Here is a 24992-nt window from a genome sequence, read left to right on the forward strand (position 1 = left end):
AACATTAAATGAATAACTACAGATAGATACATAGATAGATAAGGAGAATCTGAAATTCAACTTGTAACCTGGTAAAAGTCTAGCTAAAAAGGTAACCAAGACACTAAATGAATACATAGACAGACAGACAGACAGACAGATAGATAGAGAATAGGCTCTACAGAACCTGACAAACTAAGAGGTACATAGTAGGTACCCCTTAATTATTGACTACTGCTATTTATAGCTAAATTAAGTAGAGATTAGCTTTCCATAAATTCAATAATCTAAATTCAAATCAAATTAACCAAAGATTTATTATTTTTCTCTAATATTCTTGTGTTTTTATTCATACTTCCTACTCTTAAAAAATATAGGGGGAAAAAGGATTTTTCTCCTATTCTTTTTATTTTATTTTACTGTCTTTAAGCTTAATAATTACTTTAACATTTTGAGATCTTTGAATTTGGGCAAAGAGAGCATGTGTTACATCTTCTTATAAATATAGCTTAATATAAATGATGGAAAAGCAACCACAGACCCAAATAACAGATTCAGCAGAGGTAACAAGTAACAAGCTAACAACTAATGATCATTACTATTAAATGACTTCCCAAATAGGAAGCAGTAACAACAGAAATTCGTTTTTCCAACACAAGAAAATTCCAATCAACTCCTCTGAATCAAGTTCATCAATTTAAGAAAATGCATTAACTTCCAATGCTCAACTAATTACTTAGGTGGTAATCAGAGCAAATGAGCTAGCCTGGTCCTAATCCTGGAATACTGCATAACCAAAAAGAACAACCATTTCTCCATCTTTACTCAGCTGTTTCTCCATTCCAGATGTGGAGAAAGCTCTGCTGTCTCAGCCATGGGAACGATAACAGACCATCAACACCTCAGCTTGGTAACAGCAGTTCTGGCTACATCAGAGGTTGCAAGGGTGCCAGCAACAGCAGCTGCTTTTTAAGGCAGAAGCAGGAGGAAGAAACCATGGCACAACAGGTGGAAGGGAACACTGTTCAAGAATCAGTAACTCATATTTCAACGTATATTTTAAATATTTAACTCAGTAGAACCAATTTAAGTCTTTCAAACTTAAATATCCTAGCTATCTTGCCCAAAGAGCTTTAGGTAAGTCACTGAGTCTCAATTTTCTCATCTATGAAATGGGAATAGTATCTTTCTACTAGGGTGGGTGATTCATGGATATTATCACCAAAACCCAAACTCTTAGCCCACAGCATACTGCAAGTAGTGGCTGTTGATGATGACAGTTTAGGTAAATTTTAATCATTACCAATATTATTATTGTCAAACCTAACAATATGGCTGGGCTGTGACATAACTTGCGAGTTCTAAGTTTGAGTATGGAAATGTAATAAAGTAAAATCTGGCACATGTGTGCAAGAATAGCCCATTAGAAAAACTCTAAGCATCCCTTATCAAAAAGCAAAGATGACTGAGAAAAGCACTCCAACCATCAAGGGCAACATTTATCCCTTCCAGCAACAACTAACACTTACAGGTTTATGGCTGCCATCTTGCCAAGCAAGAGCAAAACATTTGCCCTAAAATTAAAACTCATTTTGCTACTGCTTATTGCTATATTGCTATTTCTGGCTCCTCAGTACCTAACCAAGGTTTCTTCAAAGTATGGTACAAACTTACTACTCATAAATTACTGCAAATATTTCTCCCCCTAAGGCTGGAAATACTGGGGATGGACTAAGCTCCAATGGGTATTCCTTATAGAAACACTCTGAACTTAAGTCAGGGTTTTAGTCTTAGCCCCACAGATCAGTGATTTCAGCCAAAGCACATCATCTCTAGTCTGGATTAAACAAAGATATAAAATTTACTTCAAAAATTCTAACACAGTCAGTAAGTGCATAGAATCACTTTTAGAAACGTAACTAGATAGAAATTATTTTCGCAGAAATACTGGCACTCAAATCCTGAAAATTAAAACACAGCTAACTTTTAGAAATCTCAGTTGCTCTCCTAACACGTCCACTCCCTTTACTGCATCTCGGAAAGAAAGTCTGAATCATCCTCACTTGGAAATACACTTCTAAATGAACAATTAACCCAGTCTATCATTTCCTGATAAAGTTTTTATATAAATACTACTAAATCATGTACTTGAAAATGTGAATACTTTGCTCTAAAAATCAAATAATGTTATAAAATTAAAGCAGAGTCAAAGAAATATTATAACTTAAAAAACAAGCAAACAAGTAAATATAATATGTATTCCGAACAGAAAAAAAAAAAAAAAAGACGGCCAAATGCCAAAGTACAGTTTCTCAACATAAATATCCTAAAGTGCCCTCAATTTTCAATTCGCTACATTTTGGCTTGTTTGCATTCAATAAGCAGTTTAGACACTGCTAGATAGTCACAGCAAACAGCACCAACAATTGATATTTACTGAGTTAGTTACAATGCAACATCCGATAAATCATTCAAAGCATCTTACACTTCACAATAATACAAAGAGTAGGTAGAGCCATCATCTACATGTCCTAGATGAGAAGCAGGCCATCAAACTCTCCTATTCTCGATTACCACTAACCACCTATTTTACAAAGAATGAAGCTTAAAAAACTTAGGGTAAGCAGACTGACAAACACAAAAAAGAAAAAGCAACTAAGACACTAAGTTAAAGTCTTTGGAACTACTAGTTACAACTCATTGTAGATGATTGGTAATTCCACTTTCAAAGCATTCTTGCCTATCCAGCCTAGGAAAAACATAATGCATTTTAAGGGTCTATCACCTTAGTATTTTTTACCTAAGTGTGTATGTGTCTGCTGTCTATAGTTTTGTTACTTTTCTGGTGAATAAAAATAGCTTGTCCATCAACCCTTTCCTTCTCATGACAATTCAAAAATCAAGTTAGAGATCAGAATCAGTTAATTTTCACCACATTTTCTACTATAACATAAAAGGCAAAAATGGCTCAAAGATACTTAACTATAATTTTTAAGTGCTTAAAATGAGTAATTAATCTAGAAACCCAATGTTGCTTCCTTCATGTAACTTTAAGAAAGTATCCAATCAATATATCAAAGGTACCAAAAGCTAAGACTTTTACTTTAACCCAATAGCAGACACCCACTGTTTTACCTGCACCCACTTGTAAATTGCCACCTCAGAACGGCCAGGCCATCTGGTGGCCAGGTGGCCCTTCTTTAGTTTCCTTCCTAATTTACTTTTTAGCCAAATACATGATTGTATGACTCTTCCTCACCAATTTTCATCCTCAACCCTGCTTTTTCTATCCTGAGTTAAGAGTCCAACCAAGAAGTTATAAATTGAAAAGAGAAATGCAGAGGGAAGAAAACAATGAAGGTGCAACCTGTCCTCTTGCATGTCATTCCTGCACAGTTCGTTTCTTCCCACCATACCAGGGTCTAGTACTGAAGCTAATTCTGTGCCTTGGGAATGACCAACTGGGATGCGTTTTGTCCCCTAAAACACAAAGGCCAGGAGTATGCATAGAGAGGACCTAAAACTCCTGCTCAGAGGAAGTCTATAGGCTGCTCAGTTTCCAAGTGGGTTTCCTAGTAAGGGGAGCAGAGACTGTATTTGACATGAACTCAGTGGCTGGCTCTTTGATCACCTCCCCCCTGATGAGGAAGCAGCCTTGCCAGGCCAAAGAGGAAGACAATGCAGCCAGTCTTGATGAGACCTAATAGGCTAGGGTCAGACAGAAGGGGAGGAGGACCTCCCCTATCAGTGGACTAGGGAAGGGACATAGGGGGAGAAGAGGAAGAGTGGGTGAGAGTAGGAGGAGACAAGGGAGGGGATACAACAGGGATACAAAGTGAATAAATTAATTAATTAATAAAAAATACAAAGGCCATATATATGGTCTTTCTACCACCTAAATGAGATGACCATCTCTCAGCCTCAGCTGGTAAGCTTGATGGCCATGTCATCCTGCCTTCTCTTTGGTAAAAAGGTAGCAGTCTCCTATATACACACAGCATACTGTAGAAAGCATTCAAGAGGATTCCAGTTTATACTTCATTTGGCTTTCATACAGATTAACAAGAAAAGGAGGGTGGGAATCTCAAAATCAGTATTGCAAACTCCCTGAACAAGCTTTTAAACTTAAGCACAATACACTGTTGACTGTAACCTAATACACAAATACAATTGAAATTTTACAAAACATCCTTCCCTATGAGTTACTCATTCTGATTACTGTCCATTTTCTTTCTTTCTGCTAATATGGACATACTACATATATTTCAAGATGCTCTAATGAGTTGTGACTTATACTTTGGAAAGAAAACTACATTCCATTCTTTTCTCTCCCCAACTTTTTTCTCCCACTCTCTTCTCTCTAGTCACATGCACAAAGCTCTTTCTTACTAAAGGACCATACAGGTCCTTTAGTAAGGGGAACCTAGAACAGTGTGGTTTTACAGTGCAAAGTCTCGAAGGCACAAGAGAGATCAAGAAAGACAGAAATCCTGACGATAATGGAGAGACTGTTTCTCTGGTCTAAAAAGGAATACTAAACCCATCTTTTCTCAGTGACAGTGTTATTCCAAAGGGTAACGTTTACAGTACCGCCAGAATATAAAATACAAAATAGGTAAACAGGTGTTTGTATTGGGGTGGTATGTCTCAGGTGGTCGGCAGCACATGATTTTGTTCAGGGCTGGCTCAGTCGTTAAAAGCAATGGCTGCTCTTCCGGAGGATGCACGCACCTAAATAGGATATCCAGCACCTAAATAGCCGCTCACAACCAACTGTCAACTCCAGTTCCAGGGCATCTGACACCATCCTCTGGCCTCTTTTTTGGCTTCTGTAGGCACCAAGCCATGCATGTGGACACATACAGGCAAACATCCACACACTTAAAATAGAATATCTGGTGGGGAAAAGGAAAAAAATGTGACTGAGGTTCAAAACAAAGTTTTGTTTAGCAATAATGTCTTTCTAAGTGAGGGAGATGGGCCACCGGCAGGTGTCCAAAAGGTAATCTACAGATTAAATCCAGTTTGCAGCCTGCTTTCCTTCGGTCTCTGAACGACATTTTTAAATGGTTTTTAAAATGAAAACAATAATTTTGTGACACATGAAAATTATATGAAGTTGAAATTTCAGCATACACAAATAAAGTCTTATTAGAATACATTCACACAGTGGTTTGGTTATGTAATATTTATGGCTCCTTGTTTTAAAATAGGCAGAGCTTAATAACTATAAAAGACTGCCTTAAAATATTTACTATGTAGCTCTTTATAAAAAATATTTACAGACCCCTGTTTTAAACCCTTAAAAGCACTTAGCCATTCACTCACCAAAACATTAAGCTTCTGTCTGTTGGATACTGGAAACTGTATAATTAATAATGGTCATCTTACAAGTTATAAGAGATTCGGGAGAGGAAGGAGTTTAGAGGAATAAAAAGTAATTGGTAGGAACTACCAGAGAGGCTACATGTCAAAAGATGAGGGTGGAAAGGGGTCATTGGAAGAAGGAAGCATTTCTCTCATAGTTGATTCAAAGCTGCTTACAAAATTAACATTATTCATTGGCAGCTTACAGACAAATGGCTACTCTGTAAGAATCACAAAACTCTGAATTAGAAGTTTCCTCATAGTTAAACCTTTACATTTTTCTATATACCCTGAAGAACATCACTGTATTAATTAAAAATATTTGGTAACCCAATTCAAATTTTTATATTTCATGTATACTTTACATGTGAATATCAGTTTCTGTATGTAACCTTAGATCCTTAGATCCTTGAGTTAGCCATTACAAATTCTACTTAACAGGTTAAAGAACTAAGGTTATAGAATTTCACCAAGTTCAAAACATAGTACATATCATTGCAGAAAGAAATCCTAATACTTACATTTTCTCCCTGCCAAATGTTTGCTGTTTTTTTATACTAACCCAAGGTCTGGACTATGTAATGACTTTTACTAAATCTCAAGATAAGGGAAGTTGCTGGTTAGTTGTTTTAAAAGTTGTTCTTTTAAGTCAAGCAACCACATTTATGCCAGCAGTGTTGGCTTTTATTTCTCTTAACTAACCCTTACAGTATACCATGTTCCTAAGGTAAATGATTCTGTAATTGTAAAGACAGGACCAACAGCTTCTGTTCTCCAGTTTAATGATCTGAATCCCTTTCACGCATCGATATAAGATTGTTACCTAGAAAAATGTCACTGAAATCAAAGCTGAGACCAGAACTATAGTTTCTGATATGGGTATAATCTTGGACTCAGCATCACTAGCTCCATTAGAATGAAGTCTGCCTACACTCCTCGAACCCTAACCTATGCTTCACTTCTGCCTTCAAAATTGGAATCAACATGGGTGTTCTTAGGTCTACTAACCAGATGGAGGGAGTCACTTGACAGTTTATTAGGCCCCATCAGTACTTCAAGTCTCCTTCTTTAATTGCCTAAATTATTTCTAGCTCTCTCAGCTAATAAGCAATCTGCATTTACATTTTTAACAACAACAACAACAACAAAAATGTATGTAACAATTAATTCCCAACTCAACACCCAAACCAGGTTTATATAATTTTAAGGAATTAAAGAAGAAAATAAGAAAAGGTTATTAGCAAATAAGATTTGTTACATACACTTTACATAGAAAAAGGATGGTCAGGGCAGCCACCACCAGGCCTCCTCGTTTTACCACTCTTCACTGCTGAGCAACAAAGCAGTTAGTTTCCCTAGTAAAGGCCACTGCTACTGAACCTCAGCCCTGCGAACAGTTGATCTCCTTGCACCAAGTGCATCCACCTCCATCCAACAGCCCAGGCTAGAAATGTTTCCAAATAAAACAGCAAGTTCACCACCTACTTAGAGGCTAAAGCCCTGAGTAAAACTATTTGCCCAAAATATAACTTATTCTTTCAGCCTTTACATAAGATCTTCATAATCTGAAAAGATAATCTTTAATTTAAATTTATTTTTTATAATTTATTCACTTAATATCCCTATTATAGGCCCCTCCCTTGTCTCCTCCTCTTCCCACCCTCCCTCTCTCTTCCTCCCTATTGCCCTCCCCTATTCATCAGAAAAGGGGAGCCCTCCTCCCCTACCATCTGACCCCAGTCTATCAAATCTCACTAGAACTGCCTCCATCCTGAAAAAAATAAATTTTAAGTAAATTTTTAAGAAGATAAATTTATAAGACTTAAGAAACAAAATGCACTTGGATTTTCACTTCTGAATCTTCAAGCATGTCAATAAAACAGTATACCATATGTTTGGAACACTAAGGAGTTAGAATTTTTTTAAAAAAAATGGATATATGAAGAGAAAAACAAGACTACAAAACAACATGCATAAAATAGAGACAGGAGTGTAACAAAAACACAATAAACTAGCCCGAGTTTGATCATCTCTGAAGATTTAAAATGTCTGTTCATTGTGATAGCATACTGAAAGAACTCATACACACAGGAAGTCTGGTTGACTGGTTTTGTTTTTTATTTAAAGTGATGACAAATTGGGGGAAGGGTGATAATAAAGGTTCTAGTAACTATAGATAAGCTTTATAATACAACCAGAGAGAGTACAAAACCAGAAAGAGGCCTTGCACATTCTCTCCAGCTTACACTGATGTGAAAAGCTGCTTAATGGTCTCCCTCTTTGCTCCTGTATACATTTGTCATATTTTCACACAGGTTGCAAAGATGTTCTTAACAGCTAAACCAAATCAGTTACTCTTTAAACCTCTTTACTTCCCAGTGGTCCTTTGCATTTTATTCTAACTCCTGACCCTGTTAAGAATCTATCTGATCTTGCTCCTACCTCACTCTACAGCCCCTTCCCAGATTTTTTTCAGGCAGCCAGTTAAATATCTACTGAATTTCCACTTGGTGTCAGGAACTGTGCTATGTCCTGGGGTACTGCTCTGAAGGAATGGGACACTTCTTCCCATGCTGAGCTTACACTCTAGAATGTACAAATAATAACTAGGAAAAAAAACAAGGAAAACAACTAGAGACTGTAATGTGTGGTATGAGGCACACAAAGTGTTAGGCTCTCAGCACCTCTTAATTTCTGACAGCACATAGAACAGTGTGTAATTACTTGATTCATTTCACTACATCTTTACCACAGGAGCTCCACAGGACGTAATCACATCTGTATTGTTCGGCACCGAAACACTTAGCATTGAATTGACCGCTTATCACATGTTTATCTGTTAAGTGAACAACTTATCTGTATTATCCACTTTAATTCAGGAATATGTAAAATGAGGTCTTAATGCTGTTAAAGATCAAAAAAGAATCAGTTTGAGTGGTATACTCTTTAATCCCCAAATAGTATACATGTTTTTAATATTCTGTATATCCTTTTTTCTTTTTTAAAATTATTAGTATCATTTATTACAATTTATTCAATTTGTTATCCTGGCTGTGGCCCCCTCCCTCTGAATCCTACCCTCCCTCCCTCTTCTCCCCTATGCCCCTCCCCTAGTTCACTAATAAGAGGTCTTCCTTTCCTTCTATATGACCCTAGCCTATCAGGTCTCATCAGGGCTGGCTGCATTGTCTTCCTCTGTGGGCTGACAAGGCTCCCCCCAACCCGACCAGGGGATATGATCAAAGAGCCAGCCACTGATTTCATGCCAGAGACAGCCCCTGTTCCTCTTACTAGGAAACCCATTTGGAGACTGAGTCTATTGGTACATCTGAGCAAGGGTTTTAGGTCCTCTCCATGCATGCATGGTCCTTGGTTAGAGTATCAGTCGCTGCAGGGCCCAGTTTTTTGGGTTTGTTTTTTTTTGTTTGGTTTTTTTTTTTTTTTGGCCCTGTTGGTCTCCTTTTGGAGCTCCTGTCCCCTCCAGGTCTTTCTATCTCCCCCTTTTTGTCCCCTCCAGGGCTTTCTATCTCATTTCATAAAATTCCATGCATTCTGCCCAAAGTTTGGCTATGAGCCTTAGCCTCTGCTTCAATATCTCTATCAGTAGTGTCTTTCAGATGCCCTCTGTGGTAAGTTCCTGTCCTGTTCCCTATCTTCTCCTGCTTCCTATGTCTACTGTGTTTGCCCTTCTAAATGCATTTAAAATATTGATGTTTACCAGGTGATGGTGGCACACACCTTTAATTCTGGCACTCAGGAAGCAGAGGCAGTCAGATCTACAGATAGTTTTAGGACAGACAGAGAAACGCTGTGTTGAAAACCAATAGATAGATAGATAGATAGATAGATAGATAGATAGATAGATAGATAACATGTGATGTTTGGTTTGGTTTGGCGGTAAGTCTCCTGTAGCTCAGGCTAGTCTCAAACTCATTACTAAGCCAAATACTGACCTTGAACTTCTGATCTTCTGTGCCTATGCTATGACTTTTATGTAGTACTAGGGAATTGAACCCAGGGCTCTGTGCTCCATGGGTAAGCATTTTACCAACTGCACTACATCCCAAATTTTTAAAAACTCAAACAAGTGGAGGGCAAAAAAGCCAACTCTGTGGGTAATAGTACTTGCTCTACAAGCACAAAAGCCTGAGTCTGAATGCTCAGCACCTGCCCAGCATGGCTGCAAGTACCTATAACTCCCACCCTAGGAAGGCAGACAGACTCAACTATCCATTCCAGTGTACCATATTCCAATGGCAAAAGATCTTGTAAATGTAAAAGCAGGGCCGACAGCTTCTGTTCTCCAGTTTAATGATCTGAGTCGCTTTCATGACATCAGTACAGGGCTGCTAACTATAAGAATGTCACTTAAATCAAGGTTGATAAGCAGTCTAAACAGAACTACAGTTTCTGATAGGAAAATCCTCTTGGGCCAGCCTCACTGAAAGAAAACCGTGCTCATCGGAGCACCAGGTTCAGTGAGAGACCAAGTGGTTCTCAATGCAAGAGGAAGAACCCAAAGAACTGCTCTGGCCTCTACATCCACATTCATGACTGCGCACACTCGCACTCATGGGCCTTCACCACATGTTCTCATTCACATACAAACCAACTGGCAGAACAATCCTAGCACTGTGGAGATAGAATCAGAAAAGATCAGGAGGTCAAGGCCATTCTCAGCTTCATAGTAAATTTGAGAACAGTCTAGGCTATATGACATTTTGTCTAAAAGAAGGAAATATAGTGACCAACTATGCTTTTAAAACTTAAATAGCTGGTATCTAAAAACAGACTTAGGAAACCTTCAAAGTTTACTTTTGCATGAAATGTTTGAAAAACACCTGATATTTGAATGTAATTGTCCAAGAAAAATATTTTAAATTCCACCAGATAAGATAGATTTACCTTAATATTTTGTTTTACTTTTGTTTTTCTGGGACAGGTTTTGGTCGTTTAGCTCAAGCTGGCCTCCTACTATGGCCCAGGCTAACCTCAACCTCACTGTAACCTCCCCTACCTCAGACCATGCGAAAACAAAGGGAACTTTAAAGAAACCCTGGTTTAAAACAAAACAAAACAATAAGCAAACCAGCACAAACACTGTATGTGAAGTGTCTAGGGAGCCCTAGCACCTCCCTGCCATTCTACACTTACATTTTCTTTGGCTGTTTCATTGTTAGAATATTATTTTGTTGTAACTACTCATTCATTTGACTAAAAATTTAAAAATATTTCCGAAAAACTGAACCTATATTTTAAATATTTTACAGACTATATCCTTCTAAATTAGACTCAAAGATTATTAACATATGTTAATGTTATTCTGGAGCAGCTATTATGCTATATAATATTTCGTTTAATTCAACTTGGTTTATAAATTTTTACATGTAACCTCAGAGTTTTAGAAACTTGCCAAGCTCTCATAACTTACCTACTTCCAGTAATCCTGAAATGTGTTACAAGTTTAATGTAACATCTATAGTGAGAAATATGTGAACAAAAGGTATTTTTTCCTAATAATGGTATTATGCAGTGGGGGCAGAGTCTCACTCGGAAGCCCAGGCTGGCCCAGAACTTCCAAACTAGCCTACACTGGCCTTGAATCACGGCAATCCTCCCATCTCATCCTCATAAGTGCTGGGGTAGCAGGAGTGAACCAACACACTTGTCTCATTTCTATCAAGTACAAATTTAAAATCATTAATTCTAACTAAGAATGAGGCTTAAACACTTTTTAAACTCCAGGCTTTGTAACAGGCATGTTTTATTACAATGTATAAAGAGTTGACATGTTCTGAAACAATCTGCCCCCACATGTGCAGCCGGTCCTTCTAGTGACTGTCGTCCTGCTTTACATATGCTTGTTTCAGCAACACTGGAAAACAAAGTTATACCCAGTAATATTGTAGACAAAGAAAAATTGTTTTTATCTCATCTGAAGAATGGTCTGTGGAACAGGGAGGTTTCAAGCATGAATAGCACATACCAACTTCAGCAAAGACCTTAGTATTTGTGTAGAGTGGTATTACTGTAAGGAAATGCCCCACATAAATTAAGAACATAAAAGCTCTATCACCAATAAGAATGTAACTACTAGAAGGTAACTATCCTTTAAGCAGAAACATGCAGAGCCATTAATGCTCAGAATCATTCCTGACAACACAATGGAGATATATTCATCAGTGTCTTCCCTTGTAAAATATCAATGCATTTTCTCATGGGTTTTCTTTTTTTTAATTTGCATGTGTACTTTCATTCATGTTTACCATTTAAATCCATAGCCATCTAGACACTTATTTAGCTATAAAAACAACAACAACAACGTTTCTATTCTTTCTGGCCTGTTAGTTCTTTACCACTTGCATTCAGCAATGCTATCATCTACCTTAATCTTCACATCGCTTTTTTGTTTTGTACTCCACATATATAACAGATTCAGAAGAACCATCAGGATTTATTTCATTCACTCCAGCATCACCTCAGTTTCTATTCTTCTATCTGCATTTACATTCTCAGTTGAGACTGCACATCTCTTTAAACAAAGCAGCGGCATTCTTCAGGACACCAGTCTGTCCCTCAGGTTAGGTCACAGCTCCTCTATTCCTCCTCGCCTTCCAATCATCTCAAGTTCACCTTTGTTTCTGATGCTCTTTTGTGCCTGTTCCTTCACATTCCATATATATCCTTTTAAATTCCCTGTTAAGGTTCTGTATTCATAGTATCTATTTCTGCTAGCACTATTTCCTGAGTAAAAAACTCTAAACTTCCCCAAAATGCAGGAAGGTTTTATAAAACAGAATTAGACTTTAAACAACTGGACCAGAAGAAAGAAGAGTTCAAGAAGTCAGGTCCAAGTCCTCCCTTAAGACAGTCTGCTTTGGCACATACTCTCAATTAGAGATTAATTTTACAGCCATATTCTTTTGCACATGGGTTTTTGGTATATTTTTCCATCTCATTCAAAGGGTACAAGGCAGAGGGAATAAGAGATTTGCTGAACTAGATCAGTTTTTGACAATTACAGTCCATTAGTTGGTCACTGACTCTATGGATCATATTCAACATTTTTAATTTTAGTTTATCTGTTTATTCTGTGTGTGTTGGTGTTTGGTTTGCATCTAAGCCTGGGTACCACATGCATGCCTGCCACCCACAGAGGCCAGAAGAGAGTTACAGGTCTCCTGGGATTGGCATTATAGAGGGCTGTGAGCCACCATGTGGGTGCTAGAAACTGAACATGAGGTCCTCTGGAAGATCAGCTAGTGCCTTTAACAGCTAAGCCAGCTCTCTAACCCTAATAGTTATCATTTTTAAAAGAAATACAATGTAGAAATAAGTCTCCTTTCTATAAACAGTAAGAGTAAGTAATTCATAAAGCTTTACTCTAAACATCACACAGAGACACTATCACACGGGAACCAAGTCATGATACAGTGTATAATTCTCATTGTGGATTTAGTTTTAAAATTATGTACACCACTGAACTTAAAGATATCAAAGAGTCTTTATAAATCTACACAATTCAAATTCTATCAAAACAACCACTAGCAAAATGTATTTTTCTTAATAATATGTCACTATTGTGATCAAATACTGAGAATCACAAAGCCTTTAGAAATTGCCTAACACAAGTTTATTACTTAATAACATAAAAGAAAATCTATGCACCAAACATGCAAAACAGTTCCATTTGATTCACTAAATATGTATTTTCTGTGTATGTACTGTGTGCCAGGGTCTACAAAAGAGAAATTCTTCAAAAAAAAAATGAAAACAAGGTAAACATTTGTGCTAGTTTAAAGGGGAAATTGGCAAGTGAACATTTACAGCAATTACTGAAACTAAGGTCACTTACTAGGGATCAAATTTTGGGCAGAGCACAGGGAGTCTTATGGAGAAAGAGAGGGGTGGGAATAGAGTGACATGGAGGGGACAGGAGCCCCACAAAGAGACCAACAAAACTAAAAGATCTGAGCCCAGGGGGTCCTACAGAGATTCATACACCAAGGGAGGACCATGCAGAGAGAGGACCTAGACCCCCTGTTCAGATGTGGCCTGGCTGATTGACAGCTCAGCCTCCATGTGGATCTCTGAGTGAGGGGAGCAGGGCCTGCCTCTAGCATGAACTCAGTTGACTGCTCTCTGATAACTCGCCCTGGTAATACAGCCTTGCCAGACCATGGAAGAAGAGGCTCCAGGCAGTCCTCATGAGACTTAACAAGCTATGGGCAGATGGCAATGGTGAACTCCCCCTTTCAGTGGACTAGGGGAGGGGATTAGGTGAAAAGAGGGAGAGAGGGTGGGACTGGGAGTATTTGAGGAAGGGGGCTTCAATTGGGATATATAAAGAATAAATTGTGAAGAAAAAAATAAAAATTAAAAAAAAAAGCAGGAAAAAAGAAAGAAAAAACAAAGTGCTAAAGAACAAAAAAATACTAAAAGGTAACTGCATTTTGAGTTTGTATGACTGGAGCTCAGAATTCATGAGGAGGAAGAGTGTCAACAAAGTAGGAGAGCTTGCCAGGTGTGGTGGCAAAGGAAAGCCGACCTCTGTGAGTTCGAAGCCAGCCTGGTTTTCCCAGTGAGTTCCAAGCTAGTCAAAGCTTCACAGTGAAGCCCTGCATCAAAACAAACAACAAACCCACTAATGCTCATGCGCTGCTTCATTATCAAGCCACTCTCTAAAGTGGGCACCATTTATACCCTATTGTGTAGAGATCAGAAAGAAGGTGAAGTTAGTTTGACAAAGGTGAAGGTGTGAAGCTTCTTTAAACCACAGAAATTTAAGCATGGAATGGGCAGTCTTAACCACTATACCAAGAGGTTAGAAAAAGCACGCACGAACCAAATAATGAAGGACCCTGTATGTCACTAGGCTAAAGGTGATTCGGTCCAAGATTTTAACCAAAAATGATAGATTATTTATCTACTTAGTGTCTTTTTTTTTTTTTTTTTTTTTTTTAAGATGGCTTTTCACTCTGTAAACCAAGCCTGACTGGAACTTGCTGAGATCTTCGTGTTTCTGCCTACTATGTGCTAGGGCTATAGGCACATACCACCATATCCAGCCTTGGATTTCTTTTTTAATGAGAATAGACTGGGGAACAAGCAGTAGTTTGGGGTATAGGAGTAGTAGCTTAGGGGAAAGGGAGGACAGAAAACAAGCTAGTCTTACCAAAAAAAGATCTAAATTTCGGTGGGAAAGCAGACAGATGAGCTAGACTGCACTGGCACTTAGAACTCAAGTCTAACCACCAGGAACACATTTTGTTCCCAATGTACAAAAATCTGCCAATATTTTTCCCTATGCCCGCCTATCTAACAGTTCAAAACTATCAACCTCAGAGAATAATATAATTCTTTAAGTCCCTTTATTAAAGAAAGCCTAACCACTAGATGCACTGGATATATACAAAAATGACTAGGAAATCTGGTAAAGAACGACAGGATGCCAATTGCTATTTACAATAGTTTTCTTGTCTTCTTCCTTTATGCTCTATTCCTGGAACTTTCATCTTCAATAGTCAATTTTAAATCAATGCTCTGTCTAGACATGACTGTTATAACCTAACAGAATTAAATCTACCACAGAGGAAGTCTAATATGGGTCCATCAGTGGCAATAAATCCACTCACAGGTCTGGTCAAATTTTGGCTTAAACAGACAATGAACAAATAACAATAAGAGATTTTTCAAAGCAGTGAAGAGTTAAGGAAAACCTTGAATATGAAAAAGAAAATAAGAGCAATATGAAGTTCAAACCATTTGGTGTGAGGTTCAAACCAGTGAGGTTCACTACTCTCAAATATGTGTGATAGTCTAAAACCCAGCAAATGTAAGAATAGTGGGAAGAACTATGAAGGGGCTAGAGAGATGGCTCAGCAGTTAAAAGCACTGGCTGCTCTGCCAGAGGACCAGTATTCTGTTCCTAGCACCCACATCAGGCTAACAGCATGTCTATAACTCCAACTCACGTACCCATACCCACTTACAGATTCACATACCGACATATAATTAAAAATAATAAAAATGAAATATTTTTTAAAAGGACAATCTGATCTTAAATATCCTAGATTCTCTTCTGAATGTTGTAGTGCCATATATTTTAAAGAGTTTCTCTGCAATTCTCATCTTGCCTGGCTAGCTTAAGTTTTTTAAACCCAGAGTTCAAAACAAGGTAAATATTTATTAATTACAATCAAGATTTAACCTTAAAAAGGACAAAGGTCTTTAAGGGATCGTAGGATATTACTTGGGGGCGGGGGCTAAAGGAACGTATTGATAACCAAAAGCCAGCTAATTATTCTCAAGAAAATTATACAATCAAGAAATCATTTTTTAAAATTTTAAAGTTAGGTAAACAAAAGAAATATCTTTTTTAAAAAAGGAACTCATCTAACCCTAACCCTAAACCTAACCCTTATACCTTGGAATCATTTAGGGACTACATTTATTCTATCTATATGATAGCACACATACACACAGGCACCATGTTTAGCACACACAGCCCACAGTCACGCAGTTCCAGGATTTCAATCAGAATAACAAGAATGATCCTAAGAAATGAATACCATGAAAAAGAATATCAGATCAAAAACAAATATGGCTCATCATGTCTATGAGCAACTGTCTTCAGGAACAGTCAGAATAGGTTGCTGAAACACTTATTCTTAACAGTCAGCAAAATACTGTAAATGAAGTATATTGGAATGAAATAATGTATATGATAAGAACTTCTTTCCTAATTTTATCATATTCTAAATTTAAGAGATAATGAAAACTTACAACCAAGTCACCTGGAGATCACCAACATCCTGCACTATAACTGACTTTGATGGGAGGGAGCCCACAGCTCTTTCACTAACGTATTAATGACTTTCAAGGTTAAGAATTTAACAACTGGTTTCTCAGTCTGAGCACTGCTGACATTCTGAATGATAACTCTTTGTTGCAGTAGCTGTCCTGTGCAATGAGAACGGTCGGCAGCATCCCTGCCCTCCACCCACTAGATGCCAGTAGCATCCCCTCCCCAGTTTTGACAAACAAAAATTTCTCCAGATGTCACTCCAGCATGAGAAGCACTAGCTCAAATCATAAACAGGAAAAATGTCAAAGTGGAATGGGGGATGGAGAATTTGTTTTGGTTTTTCATCTGGTCTGTATGTTTCAGCATATTACACCAGGATTTGACAACATAGTTGTAAACAGACTTCTGCCTTTAAGAAACAAAGCACTGGGGCTGAAAAGATGGCACATAAGAGTACTTGCTGTTCTTCCAGAGGACCAGAGTTCAGTTCCTAGCACCCACATTACGCAGTTCATAACTAATTGCAGAGGCTCTAACACCTATGTCCTCCATGCATTCACGTGCAAATGTCCACGAGTAGACACACACCTACATGTAAGACTTTACAAAAGAAAACACATGTACTATCACTTGCTAGTCAACGTTCAGAAGCCCTAGATTATACTATCAGTTCTCCCTCCAAGCGCACAATGATGCCTAGCTATCAACTACTGTATTCCTGCTCTTCTGTTGTGAATATACTGACCATACTATTCATTCCCAGTTCACACACAATCCAACAGAATCCTCAACTTCATAGCACCCTAGCTTTAGCACCCTAGGTAGGCTAAAACCTCTGTATGGGCAATGTTAAATTCATCCTCACATTTTTACAAATTGTGAGAATAGACGAAAATTTAGCCATGATGTTTCAAACAGTAAAAAGCAGATTTGTGTTTTGAAACAGACTCTGAAAAAGGATGAAGAAGAATAAAAAATTATAAAATCATAGGGAATCTGAAGGCATTCCAGGATGAGGGCAAAACTTAAAATGTTTCTCCTGGAATGAGAGCAAGGAGAAAATTATACACTTGGCCATATCCTACAGGAATAGTCTGCATAATCAGTCTCCATAGCACATACCATGGGATGGAAGCTGAAAAAAACCAAAGTCTAAAAAACACTGAAAAACCAGCAACCATTTACCCTTCCTGAACACCTAGAATAAACATGTTCCTGTTTCCCATTCGATTTTTTTTAAAGTCAGATACCCAGACACAAACTGGTAATTTAGTAAATTACTTAATTCTAATAAAAATAGCCACCCTCTGCTTCCAGTGCCAGATTTCACATTACAGAAATAATCAATTAGAAAACATACCGCACACACACACACAAACACACACACCCTTTTTAGAGTGTATTTCATTTGTAACAGTCCTTTTCTACAAAAATCAGACATTTTAAGCACAAAGTAATCTTCATATATCAATATGGATTATAGTTTTTCCAAATGATTTCAATGGATTATCTCTATGTTCTGTAAGAGACAAAACTACTCTATTTCAAAATTTTTGCTATTAATCTGCAAGCCCAGTGAAAATAATCATAAATGGAACTACTGCTCAATTCTTTTTCCTCCCAAGCCAAGCAGAGGAAGCTGTAAGATCTGTAGGGTCAGCTTGCTTTTCCAGGAGCAATACCTTGGGGCTGCTCAAGAATAACCTCCTTCATCAATTAACGAGACTCAGGTGGATATGGAAAAGAATAACGTTCACAACCCTTGGTCAGTGGCCATGATGCCCCTCCTCCTCAAGGGCAGATCAGGAAAAAAAAAAAAAGGAAGCTTTGACCAGGAGTTTACCAGCCACACATATTGGGGGGGGGGGGGGGGGAAACGACACTGGGAGGGAGAAAAACTACAGGGTTAAATCGTTTCACAAAAGCAAAATGTTTAACATTACCAAGGCTTTCATTCATTTCAGACACCATTGTTTAGCTTGCTCTCTAAACCGAGCACAAAAAGAACTGTCCGCCTGCCTTAAGCATGTTCCTTCTTCCATTTAAACAGACATGATTCTTTTGGTTAATCTCTGGCAATGATCGCCATTTCACAACACATTCAGCCCACCCGGAACTGATCAATACCACTACAGACATAAGACTAGACTTTATCCATTTATTAACCACAAGGAAATGTACCATTCAGCAAAATCCTATACATTACAAAAGAGTCTATTAAAAGGGGGGTGGGGTGGGGAAGATGGACACACACACACAACAGCGAGGTACACAAAGAAAAGACTACCTTCTAATTTCCCCGTGACATACGAGGCAACCACATAGCCAGGAAGCATGTCAATTTGTCCCCCACCCCTATTCTCTGCCACAACCTAGTAAACATACGCTGACTGTTTATAATGAATGCATTCACGGTGACTTTTAAACTGTTCCATCCCTCTAACTAACTCTCCTGTTAACTGCATCCACACACCTTCTGGCTAGATGTATGCCTTTTCAGAATTTCAAGTACAAAAGCCTAGTTTTTCCAACCACTGGTTGCAACCATACAGCATCCTCACAGAATAAAATTCTCGGCTATGAAAATGGCCAGAGTATTCTCCTAACCTTGGACCAAAATACATCTCACAAGAACAGCACACTTAACATGAGCACAATTTTCCCATGCCCTGTTCCAAACTGAAAACAATGCGTCGGTACAAAGCGTTTAAAAGAAGTATTCCATAGGTAAGCAGAATCTACGCCTGAAAAGAGCACACAAATGGTGGGTGAGAGCCAGCACACACCACCAGCAAGCACACAGCAGCCTACCTCTCCTGCACTCGGTTATGGCCAATACTCCGGCAACTAAAACTATTTTTAACACTGCTGGACAATGAAGTTGGGAGAAGACGTGAGAGGAGACCTAGATTTAATAGCTGATAGGATGCATTGTTTCTCACAGTCAAAATTAAACACCAACTCACTTGATCTATGTCTTGATAGGCACCGGTGAAGCACTAATTAGACGACGACCAAAACCGGTCCTTGTTTTGGAAGCTGAGGCTAAAGGACGTGTCAGAAAACTCCTTTTGGGTCTCAACCTTTACATAAATTTTCACTTGTGGTATTTGCGGCTTAACAGCAACCCGACCAGCGCTGTCATCGAGTTTTTCGGCCACAAACCACGACTTTCTTACTTGCACAACAACACAGCACTCAATCTCTCAGTTCTCCAAACCAACCCAAAACAAGTGGAATTCCTGGAGCTTTCCAGACTGTCGGGCTGAGGGGTCGGGCGCGGGAAAAGCCTCGGCCCCGGGAGCTGCCCAGCCGACGGCGGCCGGCCACAGCCCCGCCGCGCCGGCTCCTCCACCTACCTGAAGAGCAAGAGATAAGAAAGACGGCGAACGCCAACTTTGCAGCAGCTCCCATTTTCCCGAGGCGCCGGGGAAGCCGTAGGAAGTTCTCGCTAGATATCCAGTTCCCTGGGTCTTCCTCGGAGACAAACCTCCTGGTGTAAAATCAACCGTCATAAAACATATTCGGAAGCCCCGGGGCGGGGGGGAAGGGGGTGACCAAAAAACAAAAACAAAAACAAAAACGTTCACAGGGTTGAAAAGAGAGAGAGGGGGGAAAAAAGGCACAACAATTTAAAAAAAAAAAAAATGTACCACGGGAGAAAAAAAAAAAGAAAAAAAACCGCCACACACACGCACAACACACGAAACCAAACAACGGAGAGCCAACAACAACAAAAGCGGGTTGAAATCACTGTCAAAATCACTGTCAGCTCCGCTCGCCTCTCGCGTCTCCGCGAACAAAACGCCTGGCTGGGGCGACGAGGCGGCGGCGGCGCCCGCAGCCGCCCGGACGGTCCGGGAGCCGAGCTGCTCCGACGTCCGGACCGACCTTCAACCCGGACACCCAGAGTCCGCGGGACCACGGTCAGCCGAGCTGGCGGCGGCGGCTGTGCGAGGCGGCGGCGGTGCGAGGCGGCGGCGGGAGACGGCGGTGCGAGGCGGCGGCCAAGTTCTGGTCCAGGCTGTGGCTCCGGCTCCCGGCTCCCGGCTCGGCCGCGTTTTCGGTCTCCTGGCCTCCGCCGGCCCCGCCCCCTACACTTCCGGTTCCGGCCCGAAGCTGGAAGCCAGGCGCAGCGGAGAAACGCTCCGAGGCGGCGGCGGCGGCGGCGGCGGCGGGAGCGGCGGCGGGAGCGGCGGCGGGGCGCAGCGCGCGTGCCGGGCGGCGAGCGCGAGGAGATCGCCCGAGAGGCGGGGCGAGCCGGAGGGGCGGGGCCGGGGCCGGAGCGCGCTCTGCGAGGCCTGCGGGACCCGGGACCGAGCGGACGGCCCCGTGGGCCCTGCAGATCCCGCCCGCGGCCCCCGGAGGCGCCCGGCGCTGCCCGGCTCGGTGCCCGCCCGGGCGCGAGGAGCCGCGGCGCTCCCGAGCGGGATGGGCGATGCCGAGGCCGACTGCGGCGCCCAGCCTTTCCTCTGGGGGACGCCGAGGCCGCGCCGAGCTGCTCCGAGTGGGCGGGAGCCGCACCCGCTGCTGCCCGAGCGAGCTCGGTGCTCGCGAGCCGGCCGCGCCCCCGCCGCCGAGGCCTCCCAGCGTTTGTCTTTGGGCTGAAAGAGAAAGGCAGGGAGGGCTGGGAGGGCTGTCCACCAGGACAGGACACCCTCGCCTGTTAGCACGAGTGTGCGGTTCGAATCCTTTCCACCATGCCTTGTATACACAAAGCATTGTGTTGCAGACAGATTTGTTCGCTCGCAGTTGGTTTGAAAAATCTTTATAGGCTTGAAGTAAAAATTGCACATTTCGATGGAATGTGTTGGACGGTCAGAGAAGTGGGTATTGTCAATTCTTAGCCTCTTGTAAGACCTATTTTTACCTTGTAAGCCGTGTTGAAGTGTTTGCCCGGTGCTCAATTAAGCACCGAAACAAATACAAAATGTTAAAATGTGACCCCTATCTTCAGAAGCTCGGCTATTTGGGATATTAGAAGTTAGCCATACCATGCAAAAAATGACTGTTAGAGTCAATAGGTCTGTCATTTACCACAGTTTAGTATAATAAAAAGGGAGATCTTGTCCATTTCCCTCACTTTATCCCTGCACCCTGAAGAATGTGACAGGAATGTTTCCTCTGTAGATAGGTAAATACCTAGACGTTTGCCTTTTTTTCTTAATACAATAACCTCTCTGTAGTATATAGTGCTTGGGTTGTTTTGTTTTGTTTTAATATAAAAAAAAAGCAACTATCAGATGAGTAAGTTTGAGTGTGCACTGATTCCCACATTTTTCCACAAACTCAAGCCTTCTCACTTGTATTTATGTTTTCTTTTTCTCTTCCTATAAACTACTCTATATTTCTGTCTATTAAGTACATCCTATAATTATCTGCCTATTTCTACAACTTGTCTGGGTTAATAATCATTGTAGCTCTTTAAACTCTCTCCAAGATTTCCAGTTCTCAAGCCCTGCTCAGAATTTCATGGCATTACGCAACAAAATCCCAAACTGGTCTTCAAGATGCCTCAGTAATCGCATGTAGTTCTGCAAAAATTTAAACCGGTCAGAAAGCCGGAGTTGCCCCTCTCAGCTCTAAAATGAAAGAGTGTATTTACCTTAGAACCAACCGCCCTCCATTGTTTCAGGGATTTGATGGATCAGGCCCAACTGTTATGTCCCCACTGCATTGCCTCAATATTTCTTAATTACTAAAATCAGAGCAAGCGAAATAACAAGAAATAGTTGCAAATACAGTCTCTCTCTTGCCTCCTAATTTGCCATGTGAGTGAGCATAAAATTATTTTCAATAGTAATAAAGAAGAACTTAAGACAAATTCTGAGGCTGAGCATTCTTGTCAAACAAAGAGTTAAAGTGAACCCATGAGAGAAATTACTGTCATCCACTAACAGGCATTCTGTTTTTAAATGTGCTTTGGGGAGGTACCAGGACGGGTCTTATGTAGCTCAGGCTAGCTTCAAATTTCCTAGAGAGCATAAGATGACCCTGAACTTCTGATCCTCCTGCCTATAGTTTATAATTGCTGGAATTACAGACATGAACCGCCATGCCATATTTATGTGGTCCTAGGGATCCAATCCAGAGCCTATGCATGCTTAGCAAGCAAATGAGCTCTATTCAGAGCCCAGAATGTGCATGTTTTTAAAAATCCAGAAAAAAATGGCTCTAAAAGACAGTATTACTAATTTTCACTACAGTTCTAAAGCTCAGAATGAAAATAGAAATAGCTGAAACTCTTAAGTCTGCCCTTCTTTCTCCATATTTTTTTTTTTTAATTTTGACCACTTTCTACAAATACAATGTATTTTGATCATACCCACCCCTAAAGGTCTCCATCCCACTTCTTGGTCCCCTTAGTCAATGCCTCTCCCACGTTCATATATATATGAATCTCCTAACTGAATCTAATTAGTGCTTTCTGCATAGCATAAGCAATTGAGCAATCCACCAGTAGCCATATCCCTGAAGAAAAACGACTCCCCATCTTTCCAGCACCCTTCAGTTGTCAATGGCTCCTCAGCTAAGGCCTCATGAGTCCCCTCTGCCATCAAGATTTGGATGGCTGGATCTTGCAAGTGTTACTGTAGCTGCTCTGACCTCTAGGCCATGTCCAGAAGATAGTATTGCCCATCACTACCTCCTCTGGCTGTTTGATTTCTCCTGTCTCCTACACCATGGTATTTCTTGAGCTTTATGGGGTTGATACAGACGTCCTATTTAGAGCTAAGCACCCAGCAGTCACTTACTCCTTAGCACTTTGACTAATTATAAGTCTGAGTTAACTGCTGCCAACTGCAAAAGGAAACTTTCCTGGCCGAGGCTGGAAATATGTGGGTATAAACAAATATTTAGAAGGCAGATTGACAGCATTTCTGTTTATCAAAACAACAGTAGTGGGCTGTACCACTAGGCTTTGTGTCCTTCCCCAGCCGTGAACTTTTGGTTAGTTTGCAGTACTAGGCACTAATTTGGTGCTTCTTAACCTTCATAAGGCCGTGACCCTTTAATACAGTTCCTCATGCTGTGGTGACCCCCAACCATAAAACGATTTTGGGTGCTACTTCGTAACTGCAATTTTGCTATTGTTATGAATCATCATGTAAATATCTGTGTTGTTTTTTTTCCCCCCAGTGGTCTTAGGCAACTCCTGTGAAAGGTTTGCTTGATTCCCTAAAGGGGTCACGACCCACAGGCTGAGAAATGCTGCCTTAATTTATTCCTGTGTAGCAAACCTCAAGTCCAATCAGAAAGCTGGTCATCCCCATAATATTTATGATGCCCCTATCGCATCATACATCTTGCCTTGGTGGTCAGGAATTCAACATTCAGGGTTCTGTGTTCGTTAATATTGATGTTTTGCCCAAGTACCCTGCATAGCACCTTCTGGCACTGTGAAAACCCGTTGGGGGATAGTTCACATATCAGTTCCAGCTTGATTTCCCTATGTCCAATAACAAAACTGTGTTGTATCTTCAACAATATGGTCTTCCCATCTAGTAAGAGCAACAGAAATAGTCCGTATTGTTTTGAGGGCCTCTAGGGCCACTCTGTCCAATAACATGTAAGGATGTATCCCAGAGTGGGCACTGAGATTTTCATTAAATGAATGGGGTTTTTTTTGGTTTTTGTTTTGTTTTGTTTGTTTGTTTGTTTTGTTTTGTTTTGTTTTGGTGGAATGCATTGTCCACGGGGAAATAAATAAATATAAATAAATAAATGCAGGTTCCCTGCTTCTCCTGGTTCCAGAGACACCCACATCATGTGCAGTGCCAGCCTCATCTCAGGGACATAATGGTGAAGGTCAGAGTGAACAGATTTGGCCATATTTTGTGCCTCTTTATCAGGGCTGCTCCTAGTTGCCAGTGGTAACTGGCATTCTAGCAAAGTGGATGTCGTCGCCCTCAGTGACCCCTTCAGTGACCTCAAATTCACAGTCTACATGTTCCGGTATAATTCTATGCACCACAAATGCTACTACACGGTCAAGGCTGAGAACTGGAACTGTGTCCAATCAGTAGGAAAGCTAGCTATCTTCCAGGAGCGAGTTCCCACCCACATCAAATATAATGCTGGTGCCAAGTATGCTGTGGAGTCTCCTGGTGTCTTTACCACCATGGAGGAGGCCAGCATCCACTTGAAGGATGGATCCAAAATTATTATCATCTGCCCCTTCTGCCGATGCCCCCATGTTTGTGATTGGGTGTGAACTACGAGAAGTGTGACAACTCACTCAAGATTGTCAGCGCTTCCTGCACCTCCAAATACCTATCCCCCCAAGCCAAGGTCATCCATGACAACTTTGAAATCGTGGAAGGACTCGTGACCACAGTCCGTGCCATCAAAGCCACCCAGAAGATTGGATGGCCCCTCCAGGAAGCTGTGGTGTGGTGGCCATGGGACTGTCCAGAACATCATCTCTGAATCCACTGGTGCTTCCAAGGCCGTGGGCAAGGTCATCTCAGAGCTGAGCAAGAAGCTCACTGCTATGGCCTTCCGCGTTCTTACTCCCAATGTGTCTATCCTGGCTCTGACATGCCGCCTGAAAACACCTGTCAAGTCCAATGACATCAAGAAGGTAGTGAATCAGGCATTAAAAGGCCCACTAAAGGGCATCCTGGGTTATACCTAGGATCAGATTATCTCCTGCAACTTTAATAGTGAAGCTCACCCTTCCACTTTTGGTGCTGGAGCTGGCATTGCTTTGTAATGATATGTAAATGACAGCTTAGGAAGGCTCATTGCCGGGTCTGATGACAAACACAGCTACATCAACAGGGTGGTGGACCTCAGGGCCTACACAGCCTCTAGGGAATAAGAAACTCTGGACCAT

The 24992-nt window shown here is 40.7% G+C and overlaps 1 protein-coding gene and 1 pseudogene across 1 annotated transcript in view; one reads left to right on the forward strand and one right to left on the reverse strand.

The window, feature by feature from the left end:
* Positions 1–20270, reverse strand: part of Acvr2a (activin A receptor type 2A) — an 85384-nt gene extending 65114 nt beyond the window's left edge. Inside the window, exon 1 of the mRNA XM_055600368.1 lies at positions 19513–20270. Coding sequence (XP_055456343.1) covers positions 19513–19567 — 55 coding nt within the window. The 5' untranslated portion in view covers positions 19568–20270. The remainder of the gene's footprint in view (positions 1–19512) is intronic.
* Positions 20271–23953: 3683 nt separating this feature from the next.
* LOC129671488 (glyceraldehyde-3-phosphate dehydrogenase-like) lies at positions 23954–24791 on the forward strand (annotated as a pseudogene).
* The last annotated feature ends 201 nt before the right edge of the window (positions 24792–24992 follow it).

The sequence above is a fragment of the Psammomys obesus genome, unplaced genomic scaffold, assembly GCF_907164565.1.
Source record: "Psammomys obesus unplaced genomic scaffold, mPsaObe1.curated_primary_1811, whole genome shotgun sequence".
Lineage (NCBI taxonomy): Eukaryota > Metazoa > Chordata > Mammalia > Rodentia > Muridae > Psammomys > Psammomys obesus.